General features: G+C 41.6%; 1 protein-coding gene across 1 annotated transcript; it reads left to right on the top strand.

Moving 5' to 3' along the window:
- Window positions 1–381: 381 nt before the first annotated feature.
- On the top strand, window positions 382–12,109 carry LOC130573868 (cytochrome b5). The gene is made up of 3 exons (XM_057366649.1): window positions 382–580; window positions 10,250–10,378; window positions 12,026–12,109. Exons 1-3 carry the CDS (start codon window positions 437–439, stop codon window positions 12,092–12,094), a joined length of 342 nt encoding a protein of 113 aa, XP_057222632.1. The 5' UTR covers window positions 382–436; the 3' UTR covers window positions 12,095–12,109.
- Window positions 12,110–12,345: the final 236 nt, after the last annotated feature.

Below are 12,345 nucleotides of genomic sequence, written 5' to 3' on the forward strand. Positions count from 1 at the left end.
GCGATCAGCTCGTCGCCGCGCATACCAGCAGCCCCACAGCCCGCCGCTGCCAAAGTTGGCAAATACTGGAAGGAGCAAGAGAAAAGCTGCAGCTCCGCAGCCCAGCACCGACAGCAGCGTGACCGAGCCCCACGGGGACTGTCCCGGCACCGCCGCCCGCCACGCCCCGCCCCGCCCGACAGCGGCGGATCACGTGGGAGGGCGGAGCGKCGGCGGAGTGGGCGGGGCACGACGGCAAAGTCCCGCCCCTGCCCCTCACGGCCGCCACTAGCCTGCCCATCTGCTTTGAGTGACATTTCYCTCCGCCAATGAGAGGCCGGCAGGGCCGGCGGGGCGGGGCGGCGGCGGGCGGTGATAGGGCCTGCGGCSGGGCCCGGGCTGGCGTACAGGGTCGCAGTCYGTGGCGTGTGCGGTGCGGGATAGGRTAGCTCAGGACATGGTGGGCTCCAACGAGACCGGGAAAGAGTCATGGCGGGGCCGCTACTACCGCCTGGAGGAGGTGCAGAAGCACAACAACAGCCAGAGCACCTGGATCATCATCCACCACCGCATCTACGATGTCACCAAGTTTCTGGACGAGGTGGGTGCTCGCGTTGCCGGGACGCTGAGGGCACCGGAGCCTCGCGGGGCGGGGCGGGGCGGGCTCGCCGGCGGCTCTCGGCTCCCCGCGCCGTGCCTCTGGCGGGCTCCCGTCAGCCTGCCCCGGCCCGCGGGTGCGGCACGGCGGAGCCGCCCTCGGTGCGATAGCGCCGTGGAGGAAGAGCCGCCAGGCGGCCCCGGGCGGGCCCGGGCTCCGGGCGCTTCCCGGGCTGGAGAAACCCGCGAGTGCCGAGCGCGCCGGCCACGCTGCCGTGTCTTTCGCTCGCTGCCCGCRCCCGCCTGAAACTTTCACCTTGGAATCTTGAGTTTCTAGTAAATGAGGACAAGGAGCAAAAACTGGAGTTAGTATGGAGGGCTTAGGCAGGCAGGCTGTCTGTGTGAATCTTGGATACCAAGAGTGGGGCAGAATCCATCTGCTTCTTGCTGTGGTGTGCCAACTGAGAGCAGAATTAAAAGTGAAGACTCAGCTGGGACCCAGAGCCACATTATCTTATGAACTAAAAGGTCAGCAAATCCTCTCTTCACACTATTATAGCGTGTGTTGCATTCCGGAACAAGAAAGAAACTTCACAAAGTGGAAGGAAAGTATCACAACATGCAGAATATCACAAGTCTTGGAGTTACTCTAATACTTATGGTTTGGTTTGGAAGAGGCCTTAAAGCTCATCTCATTCCAGCCTCCCTGCCAAGGGCAGAGACACCTTCTAGGTTATTCCCAGCCCCACCTAACCTGCCCTTGGRCATCTCCAGGGATGGGGCATTCACAGCTTCTGTGGGCAACAGGTGCCAATGCCTCATTACTGGCACTGTAAAAAATGCTTCCTTATRTCCTATCCTTGGTAAAGCCTCTTGGTCAGAGTGGTTTGTGTTGGTATCTGCCAGATAAGTGCATCTTGGGTGGCCTTAAGACCTGGGTGGTCTTTTTTTTTTTTTTTTTTGCAGGACATGGCATTATGTAGAGGCAGCCAGGCTCAGAAAATTAACTGAAGCATTCCACCAGGGTTTGTGTTCTCACTGCTGCCCTAATCTGCTTGGCGCAGGGATGCAGCATGGTGCTGCAAAGCTGCATGAGTGCAAAGTCTGGTGCAGAGCACTACAGTCAAGATCAGTCCCTTTGGTTRTGTTTTGTTGTTATTTTCTCTTCCCCAGTTAGCAGTTGATGTTTCTGATCTCTGACAGACAGTGAGCAGTTGCTATAAAGCATTGATAGTCATGGTTGGTGAAGAAACATTTTAGTTATTGGATTAAAACATTCTTCTGTAGAGATGCAGAAATAAAACTACCACAGATTTTTTTTCAGGAATTAAATGGATCTGGGATTTAGGTATTTTGAGTTTTCTCCCTTGCTCCCGTTATTCCCATTCTGCAAAGATAGAATCACAGAATTGATTAAGTTGGAAAAGACATGTGAGATTGAGTGTAACCTTTGACCAAACAAAGGTGTTTACTGTGTTTACTAGACCATGGTACTAAGTTCCATGTCCGTTTCCTTAAAATCACCAGGGACGGTGATTCTACTACATGCCTGGGCAGCCCATTCCAATGTCTAATCACCCCTTCTGTGAAGAAACTTTTCCTAAAGATAACCTAGTGTTCAATTAAAAAGTGTATGGTAGACTTACATGAACTCTTTCATGAATACAGTGTAGATRGGTAGAGACGTGACAGATTTCAAGCATCAGTRGTTCTGTAGCCCTTGTCTTGATTTTTCTGMTAGTAAACACAATTCAAAGGAGAAATTGAGCATTTTGCAAAGGAGGGTTGACAAGCAATTTTTCAAAGGCAATGKTGACACAGGTAGTGTTTCATTCTTAAGCTGTGTGTCAGCACAAATTGTTTGGCTTTTCAGCAAGGCAGATTGTGAAACTGATCTACTGACTCTTCCTTCATTATTTTTCATCTAGCTCTGCCCCTGGTTGTCTTCATCCATTAGTTATGGACATCTTTTTGGTTATGCAGGCAGAGCCAGTGTAATTATAGAAGCTCTGGAGGAGAATGCAACTTTTCATGTTGTAGTCTGCAAAACTGAATTAGCTCTTGGAAATTTGATCAGTTTTAATTGATACATAATTGTATTGCATGTTATCCAGGTTGAGGAGGTGGAAACAAGATCCATGCCTTAAAAAAAMCCCTAAACCTAACCTAACACAAGAAAAAAACCACTTGGTTGTAATGAGTTTTTGAGTTTTAAGTAGTTGCACAGCCTCTTCCTTCAGTACTTGTGGTGAAATTAATAATTATTAAGAAGCGCCATGTTTTGCAAATTTCTCAAAAAAAAATCTCATTTTCATCCTTCAGGACAACATTGATAATTCAGCAGCATAGCAGAAGAATTCTGTTTGTATGTATTTAGATAGTTGAGTTTTGGACTACTGGGTACACGTAAGTCTTGAGACGCTGTGGTACATGTAAGTCAGACTTCAACCTCACATTTAACAGCTTTTAATAGAACATGGCTGGTTTTGAGCTGATATTTTGAAGACTTTGTGATAATGAATGAGATATTGTTGAAAATAGTTACCTGAAGTATCTAAGTGAAGGTAGACTCCTAGGGAAAGTTTTTGGATATTTTAATATTCATTATATTGGTAATTTTTGTTATGGAACTCTTTGATTAAGATACTTCATAGGGCATTTTTTTCAACCTTTGTTTTGAATGCTTTTAGTGCTTAGTTGACTTATCAAGTGTTATGCTAATTATTTTGACGCTGTCAGACACTCTGAGGCATTTACATGTGACAGCTGAGGAGAAATTGGAGCTAGCATCTTGCAGGTTCRTTCCAGAGTACAGTAAACCCTTCTCAAACTGGGGATTATGTTAGCTGTTTCAATAGCATTATTGGTTAAACTCAAGTTTATTTCCTGCAGCTCCATGCAGGAGTAAAAAAGCTTAACATGTTTTAAGAATTAAATGTGGGCCACTGAAATTGATGCCCAGTAGTATTAAAAAGGATTCGCGTCTTAAGCATCACCTCACTCAAGCCCTTCCCAAGTGGTAAATAAGTATCATTTTACTGAGGAGTGTGGAAATGGGAGCAGCAGCTGAGCTCACCAGTCCCATTTATTAAATCAATAAGCCAGCTTTTCAGCTACTGCATTAATCCGTAGAAATATTTTCTTATTAATGATGAAGTGGAAAACTTTACTGTGTTTCAGTCTTGAAGACAGCTTGGATGCTCTTGTGCTTAATAAGTGAAAGTGTAGTGCTGCTTTTCACTCCATTACAGTAATTAAAGGGTGTACTTCCTCTGTCCAGCTGTTCTGTCTTCATGGAGCTTGTAAATGTTTAGTGGAACATGTTTGGTTTTGGGGAACAATCAGCCTCTCTGAACACTTGATTGAAGTTAGATAGTGAATGGGTTGGGGGTGGTGACATGCATGTGTTGATAGTGGCAGGGCTGAGTAGGAGTGGAGGCATTGCGTGGTGTGACCCATATTAGCTTGGCTTCCTAAAGGAAAAGGCTTGAAAAAGATAATTTGATCTTTTGAAATGTAGAGAAATGAAATATAGAACAAGTGCTGAAGGAGGAAACAGTTGGGTGCTTTGATACTTTATCCTTGGGGTTACTGAAGATTCCAGCAACTGCTTTCTCTTCTCTATTTTTTTTTTAGTGGCAGATATTGGAGAAAATTAATAGCTTGTTATTAATTCGTCTCTGAATGTTCTTTGGTTTTTCCAAGCCTAGGAGAAGAAATCAAGAGATTCAGCTTCTGGAATCCATTATTTTAAAGGTCTTGGGCAGAAAGACTATTCTTGAAACCGGAAACTTATGTTATCTCTGTCATTAAAGGCTGTTGAACCTGTGTTGTAGAAGGTTTGGGAAACCTTTTCCTAGTTTCCTTTTCCTAGGTCTTGTGGCTTAACCCTGGGGAGTACCAATGTACCACACAGTGGCTCATTCCTCCTGCTGCCCTGTGCACAGGGAGAAGAATTAGGAAGAGGTCAGTCTTGTAGGTCACTATAGGAACCGTTTAATAATTGAAATAAAGTATATGTAATAACAGTAATTGCAGGGATAAGGAGAGAGAGAAGAGTAAAACCCAGCAGAGACTAATGGTGCACCCATATGTGTGTTCACCACTCACTGATGCCCAGCCTGTTCCTGAGCAGTGATAGGTGGCTCATGGCTAACTCCTCCCAGTTTATGGATGGAGTGTGACCTYCTGTAGTATGGAATATCCCTTTGGCCAGTTTGGGTCAGCTGTCCTGGCTGTGCTCCCTCACTGGTAGAGCATAGGGCATTTAAAAAATCCTTGACATAGGTAAGCACTGCTTGGCCACAACCAAAACATCATTCGTAAACAGCATTATTCTCATGCTAAATCCAAAGCACTGTATTGTACCAGCTACTAAGAAGACAATGAACTGTATCCCAGCTGAAACCAGGATAAGGTCCGATGTAATTTAAAGGAGAATAGCTACTAAAAATGCATATATACACACAGCAGGATGTCATGGCTATATCTGTAGAGCAGATAATTACATATATGAATAACATTAAATATCATTAATGGACAGGTATATTGGCAATACTCTGTAGTATTTCCCCATAATATTAATAAAATAATCCCTCTAGTCGGGCTTTGACATCAATCTAATGTGCTAAACAACAGTAGCTGAGCCTATAAAAATGATTGGTCTGTGTCTTGATTTACTTGCTGTTGTGGTGAGGCTCTTTCAGGAACTTGTTTGGATTCTTTAAGCTAGGCAAAAGAGCTGACATGTATAGGAACATCTCTACCAGAGAGGAGTTTCTAATTCTGGAAACTAACTATGGTATGCATTTAATATTAATCTAATGCAGACTTTGTTTAGGTTACTTCAATTGTTGGTGGTCTCAGAATTCAGCAAAAACATTATTGGTAAATATTTTCTTTTTCTCCATAAGGTATGAACTTGTGCTTCCATACCACTTTTGCTAAACTTTTCCTATAATAGACAACTCCCACTAAATGTGTTTTGTAATGCTGATCAAATAAAGTTCAAAACAAATAGTGTTTTACTGTGTCAGGATGAAAAACGTTCTCTCCCCTATGTGGCAATAAGTTAAATTCATGCAGTGTGATGATATTGTGGCAGAGCAGCATAATGCCCTCCATGATTAAAGTCATGATCAGCTTGCACTGAAAGTTGCCTGTATCGGCACTTTTGGGGTCTGCCAGGGAACCATGGGAATTATTACAGCAGCACGTTGCAGTCTGAAGATTAAACCCAGTGTTAATGGTTCCTTAAGCTCTGATGAAGCTTGTAGGAGAATTTGAAAGTGTTTTGAGAAAGCACTTCTTGGCACTTTTATGTGAAACTCTGCAAGCTGTAACTGTTTTGTAAGTGAGGAAATGGGCACTGTTGTGGTTTAACCTCAGTGCCCTGTGGCCCTTTGCTCATTGCTTCCCCCAGCTGCTTGGTGGGATGGGGAAGGGAGTCAGGGGAAAAAGATAAAATGTGTGGGTTGAGATAAGAACTGTTTAATAACTGAAATAAAATAAAATATAATAATTGCAATAGAAAGGGAGACAAAACCAGATGCTAACCCATTCCCAGCCCATTGCCAAGCAGTGAGCTGCAGCTCCTAGCCAACTCCCCCCAGTTTGTATAYTGGGCATGAGGTTGTGTGGTATGGAATACCCCTTTGGCCAGTTCAGATCAGCTGTGCTTCTTCCTGCCTTCTTGTGCACCCTTTTTCTGGCAGAGCATGGGACACTGAGAAGTCCTTGTATTAGGGTAAGTGCTGCTTAGCAGCAGCTGCAGCATCAGTGTATTATCAACATTATTCTTGTACTGAATCCAAAGCACAGCACTGTACCAGCCACCAAGAAGAAAAGGGAACTCTATCCCAGCTGAAATTGGGGGAGGCACCCAGTGACTGGCTATTTCTTTTGCACTTCATCTAAAAGCCTAATCATAGTTTTCAAAAATACATTCTCAGAGAGAGATCTTCTTTCCGAGGCTCCTGATGTTTTACATGAGCAGACAATTTCTGTCCTGGAACTTAAATAGGTGATAGAAGTAATTTGGAGGACTCTTTCCAGACAACATGAAAATGGTATTGAAATAAGCAAGCATTTGCCTATCTGTCTTGCATAATAAAGCTGAGGTTCTCTGGGTGTTCCTTGCTCTGTCGCTGCCCCCTTTCTGCTTTTCATTCCTCTAATGCAGAAAGTGAAATGTGAGTTTATAAGACTGCCATTAATGGAGATCTTTGCTGATCTCCCTGAAAGTTAAATTGGACCCAAGATTTCTTTCCTCTGCTGTAGGAAGGCAGAGGGCAGAGAGTTTCAAACTAAGGTGGTTATGCTTTAATAGAGTCTTGAACTATGACATTGAGAAATCTGCATGACTGTAGCAAGGTTGGGGGGGGGGGGGGGGGGGGAAGGTGGTGTTCAGGATGAGGTAAGCTGGACTTTTGACCCAGATGGGAGTAGCAAGATTAACTTCTTATTTGCCTTATCTAAAACTTTCTAATGTGCTGCTGTTAGGAATTAGTCTGTGCTCTGTAGTGCTGGCTCTGTGTATGCTATCTGTTATGCATGTAACTTAGATTATTTATTATATTGGGAATGTCCTAGGAACAAGCTAGACTATCTTAATTTATCCTCAAAAGCTTTTTCGTTTCCCTTGAACCCCATTTTTACCTGCAAGAACTCTTCAATTACTTTTATCAACAGGATTTTGGTTTAGGAGTCACTATCTGTGTGGCCTTGTGGGCTTTCCAGTTCCAGGGTATTTTCATTAAAGTAGCGGTTCTGGTAGCAGGCTTTGTTTACCAGGCAGAATCATGAACAAAGGCCTTGTATAAACAAGCCTTGGGAAAGTCATCCAACCATGAAAGATGCTCATCTTTTGATAGAAAAGTCAGTTCTTGCCCTTTGTGTGAGACATTACAGTTGCTCTCTTTCATTAGGGGAGGTGAAATCTTTTAATTAATTGCATGTATTATGTATCAGTTGTTTACTGAGGGTTTGTAAATTCATGTTGTTAAGCAGAGGTGGCATCTAAAAGCAAAGTGTTTAGTTTCAAAGTACTTCTATCAATGTCTAGTAGGCTATTCATATTATCTGGTAGATGGTTTAAGTTTGGAATTCTGTGTGTGATTCTCTGCAATTAGCCTTGCTCATGTCATAAAAAAATATGCCAGTTTTCCAGCTGTACTGGCAGAAGTCTGGGTGAATTTGTCTACTTCAGCTGCTCTGTGATAGTTGGTCAAAGGGTTGGTAGAGAGGGTTGGTTGCAGTCAGAGTTTTGCCACTAGTGTGGTTTTATAGGCAGAGGGATCTGTTGCTAATTAACGTAAAAACTAGTTCTGCAGAGGGAAGCTGGAGTGCCTCAGTGGTGCTGCCCATGTAGCTACGTGATTGCTTTGTATTGGCACAAGGGAGGGATTTGGGAACACAAGTTAGTACATGATCATTCAGTGGCTGGGAACCTGCAAGCCATTTGTTTAAGTACTCTGTGAAGTAATTTTAATATAGGTAGATTTACATTGGTAGATATCCACTTGTTTGGCTGGATGGTGAATTTTTTTTGTGAACTAGTGTAAATCCTGTAATCTTGATGACTTGCTGAAGTAACTGGTATTTTATGCGCCTGTATGAGTGGGGTTTAGTTTCAGTGCAATGCATGAGTTTACATACTGCTTATCTCCTGGTGCTTTATGGGTAGTGTGACTTTGGGGCCTTTTGCTGCTTGTTGGTACCTTGTTTGTTAAGCGTTGTGCCACCTTTTCTGCTGAACTTGGTGCATATATTTTTCTATTTTGGGGGACACAATGCTTTAGCATGGTATTAAAAAATCCACACCCACATTGCTGAAGAAATTCTACGAAGATTTAGTTGAGGCAATGTCTGGGAATACTGGTTAGACCCAAGTTCAGCTTCTTAAGTGCCATTTCAAGGCAYTGAATTTGAGTTTTCCCTCAACTTTTGTCCAGTYCTTTTCCTAAATACATACCAAAATGGATTCAAGGACAGGATTTTGGTAAGCATGCCATATTTGCAGATTGTTTTCATAATCTTTGCTCTGGTTGTACTCTTTTAACCTTTTTTTGGCGCAGCTGCTGTGTCTAATCTCTTTATCAGTTGCTTAATCTTGCTTTTGCTTAGTCATGGTAGGGATCCCTTACCCTAATAACTGTGGTATCTTGGCTCTTTAGAAAGTGTTGTGTTGGGGGTTTTGTGCGTGGTTTTTTTTTCTCTTCAACTTCCTTAATCGGTTAAAATAAATGTCTGCCTTTAATGTGAAGGCTCAAATTTTGCAGTTCTGGTACTGCTGGAAACTCATAGTAATAGTTTACTTCATCTATATCAGCAAGAACTGTTTTTGTCAGAAGAGAAGCTTTGATAGGACATTAATAGGAGATAAATGCTAAGCTGAATTGCCTAGACTAGTAGAAATGTTTATGCCATTTCTTTAATCTGTAGGCTTTCTGGTCAGCTATATTCCAGGCATGATTACCCTAAATAGTAGAAATTTTGCTTATTTTTCATTATTTTGTATCCTGTAGTCAGAAGCATTAAAAATTGAATTGAGACTCCAAAGCCTTTTATCTCCTCTGCCACTGATAAAGTGTTAGTATCTATTCCATGGTCAGCTTAATCCAAGGCAGTACTAGTAAGTACTTTCAGCTTGCTTACATAATCATTCCCAGTGTTTATGTAGTACTTTCCTACTTGAAAGTTGAGTGGTGAATTTTTATGACATGTTACTTACCTGTTACATGAATGAGTAACTTGGAGCTGAGGAAATACACTGGACTGGAAGATGTGATAGATCTTGCAGTATACACAGGCAGAGTTATTTCGTAGATAGAAATGGGGAACTTCATGAAATCCCCACAGTGGTGCATCTTGAGGAAGAATAAAAGTTAATGGAGAATGGGGTTTTATGTTAAGGGAATGGTGATGGATTRAGGTATTAGAGAATACTGGGAGATGACTTCTCTGCATCTTAGGGCTTTTATCAGCAATGTGGTTTTAGGATCCCATAGTCTATGAAAACCAAAATACTATTCTAGGGTCTTGAATAAGCTTTCAGTTGTGCTTAAACATTTCCAAAGTAAGTAGCTTATTTGATTTTTGTAACATAATTTGTTTTGGAAAGGACCCTTGAGGTTATCTGGCTCAACCCCCAGCTCAAACCAGGATTAACTAGAAGGTCAGGTGGCCTTCTTGCCAGCTTGTTTTGCCAGTGCTTGATTGCGCTTCTTGTGAAAGATTTTTTGATTTATCTTCTTGGAATGTTCTTGCTGCAACTTATACCTTTTGGCTTTTATCCTTCTGCTGTATGAAGCATTACTTGGATTAAAATACCCATTTCCTGCAGAAGGGAAAAAGCAAGATGTAACTTCAGATAATAGTTGGGCTGTTAAAATACAGGCTGATTCCACACAACATTCTAAATGCTTTAGTTGCAAGGAAACTYTTGCCTCTAATGGCTTCTTTGCCAATGAAATGAAGACTTAGCTTCCTTGGTTTTGGTTTCAGAGAGTACGTAAAGATCTCTAGCTGTTCAGAAAAGCTTACGTTTGCTCTAGAAAGTCTAGCAGCTGATTTTGCTTTTTAAAAAAAATGTAGAAATGTAAATTGCAGAATTTCCTCTTCTAGAATGTGAAATGTGTTTCAGTAACAAATTCTAACTCATTAAAAATTGCAGCACCCAGGAGGTGAAGAGGTCCTTAGGGAGCAAGCTGGAGGAGATGCTACTGAGAACTTTGAAGATGTTGGCCATTCCACAGATGCAAGGACAATGTCAGAATCCTTTATTGTTGGGGAACTTCATCCTGTGAGTATATGAGAGTGTCCTTACTTTTGTGTTACTATACTGTTTTTGTATCTAGTTACTTGTCTGGTGATTACTTTAAAATCAAGAAGAACTACTAGTTTGGCTGGATGCCAATCCTACTATTTGTGGATGGACCTAGGTTTGAGATAGTTCCCCCAATGTGAAGGAATTTAATTAGTGTAGCATAAGCATGGACAATTTTTTGGTGATTTAAATTGTCTTACAGCTTACATCTTGAATAAACTGAATTGGAATAATTTTTGGTGTACCTGTGAGCTTTATAATGAAACTCTGTAACCCCTGAAGGTAGTATGCCAGAATGTCTAGACCTTTTCTCGTGTCAGTATGCAGTGACTACTTAACAATCACTTTCATGCTTTCACCATTGTAAATATGTATCTGCTAGGCTTCCATCTGGATCTAAAAGTGCAATCCTGGCTCTTCATATTTATGTTTAGAAAATGGTTGTTATAAGCTTTGTATTTCTAGTTTGTTGCTCTATCTTCCCCCCTGTCTTCTGCCATTTTTAGCTGTACCAGGGTTTCCTACCTGAAGTTGTTAGGGCTTTTTGTGATCAGTTCCAACTGGATCATCTGTCACTTTCTCTTTTCTACCCTGTCCATACCATTTCCTGTACTTCTAACAAGCACCTTTCTGCTGTCTCAAGTTTTGAAGGATTTTGTTCTAGCTGTAGAGTTGCTGCCTTGGCTTCCTTCTGCTAGGCCATAGTTAAAGTCTCCTGTACCTTGCCAGTTGAAAACCACTGTTTAGAGGTTCCGGCTGCTAGTTTGCCCATCTGCTCTGCTTTACTGCCCATTCCTGCCTCTTCCTCTTGTTTCGTGTGTGTTTTGTCTTACCTTTGGGCTAAAAATCACTATCTTGAATAGCCTATTTCACAGTAAGTTTCTCAGTCTTGCTTGTCTCAGGTTGTCTCTTGATAGTGTAGCTTGTCCTGATAAGAAGTGTTTCAACTCTGATGTACATTTGTGGCTTTTGCAGGCTTGCCATCTATTTCTGATGCCACTAATGTTGTTCTTAACCTGGCTGTCAGTCCCATTCTTCCTTGTTTGGCAAGTGCCTGTTTTCACTTGATATGAAAACAGCTTGGTAGTTTAAGGTACAAGTACAGCATTGACAGGTTTATAAACTACTGGGCTTTTTTGTAATGAATGTGACTGTGCCAAGTAGAACTTTGAGTTTATGAAAGATTCATAGAATTTGGGACCTTTGGTCCAGTGGACATTGGACCGCAACTAGTAAGTTGGCTTTGCCTGATAATAACAACTACACTAGGTAGAATTAATGATTGCAATCAATGTATAAGATAAGGTTATGCACTCTCTAGAGAAAAAGCAAAGGCAAAAACATGGGCACAAAAAATAATGAAATTTGTTGGACACTCAGGTTTCACTTCTTTGTTGCATACTGAGAAGTATTATTTAAGGAAGTGATCTTGTTTATATTAGCTCAAAATTAATCACTGACATCTGTTATCTTGCAAGTCTGTTTTTACCTAGGAAAACATACCTACACATTAACAGAATGAATTGCAAGCTGAATTAAGTGATAAATGGTGTGGGTTTGATTTTGTTTTTAATGCTTTCAGATTTTGTCTAAATGTTTCTTACTTGTTTTTTTCTTTTGCAGGATGATAGATCCAAGCTTCAGAAACCGACGGTAAGTGTGTTTCTTGAAATGCCACATTGTTTCTTGTAGGCATTACAGACAGTGTCTGTATGTAAATGGTATACCTCTAGAAATAGTTAAGTTTAAACATTATGTTTCAGGCTATAAAACTCTTAGACCTGTTGATACTGCTTCAAATTATTCTTCCTCTTAACTGTTATTTTCTTTAATTTGTGTGGCTTCATACCAGGAGGTTACTAAGTGTGGTGGCATTGTAGTATAGGAAAAAGGTGACTAGAATCAGTCAATGGTCTTCTAGTATTCAGTTTAAGGAAAAAAAA

The sequence above is a fragment of the Malurus melanocephalus genome, unplaced genomic scaffold (genome assembly GCF_030028575.1).
Source record: "Malurus melanocephalus ecotype Western Australia unplaced genomic scaffold, MMel_1.1 scaffold_69, whole genome shotgun sequence".
Lineage (NCBI taxonomy): Eukaryota > Metazoa > Chordata > Aves > Passeriformes > Maluridae > Malurus > Malurus melanocephalus.

Excerpts from the sequence above, each read along its gene's own strand:
- LOC130573868 (XM_057366649.1), top strand. The coding sequence starts at position 437 with ATGGTGGGCTCCAACGAGACCGGGAAAGAGTCATGGCGGGGCCGCTAC. Across the intron at positions 581-10,249 it reads TCACCAAGTTTCTGGACGAG|CACCCAGGAGGTGAAGAGGT; the intron begins GTGGGTGCTCGC and ends TAAAAATTGCAG. Across the intron at positions 10,379-12,025 it reads TTGTTGGGGAACTTCATCCT|GATGATAGATCCAAGCTTCA; the intron begins GTGAGTATATGA and ends TTTCTTTTGCAG.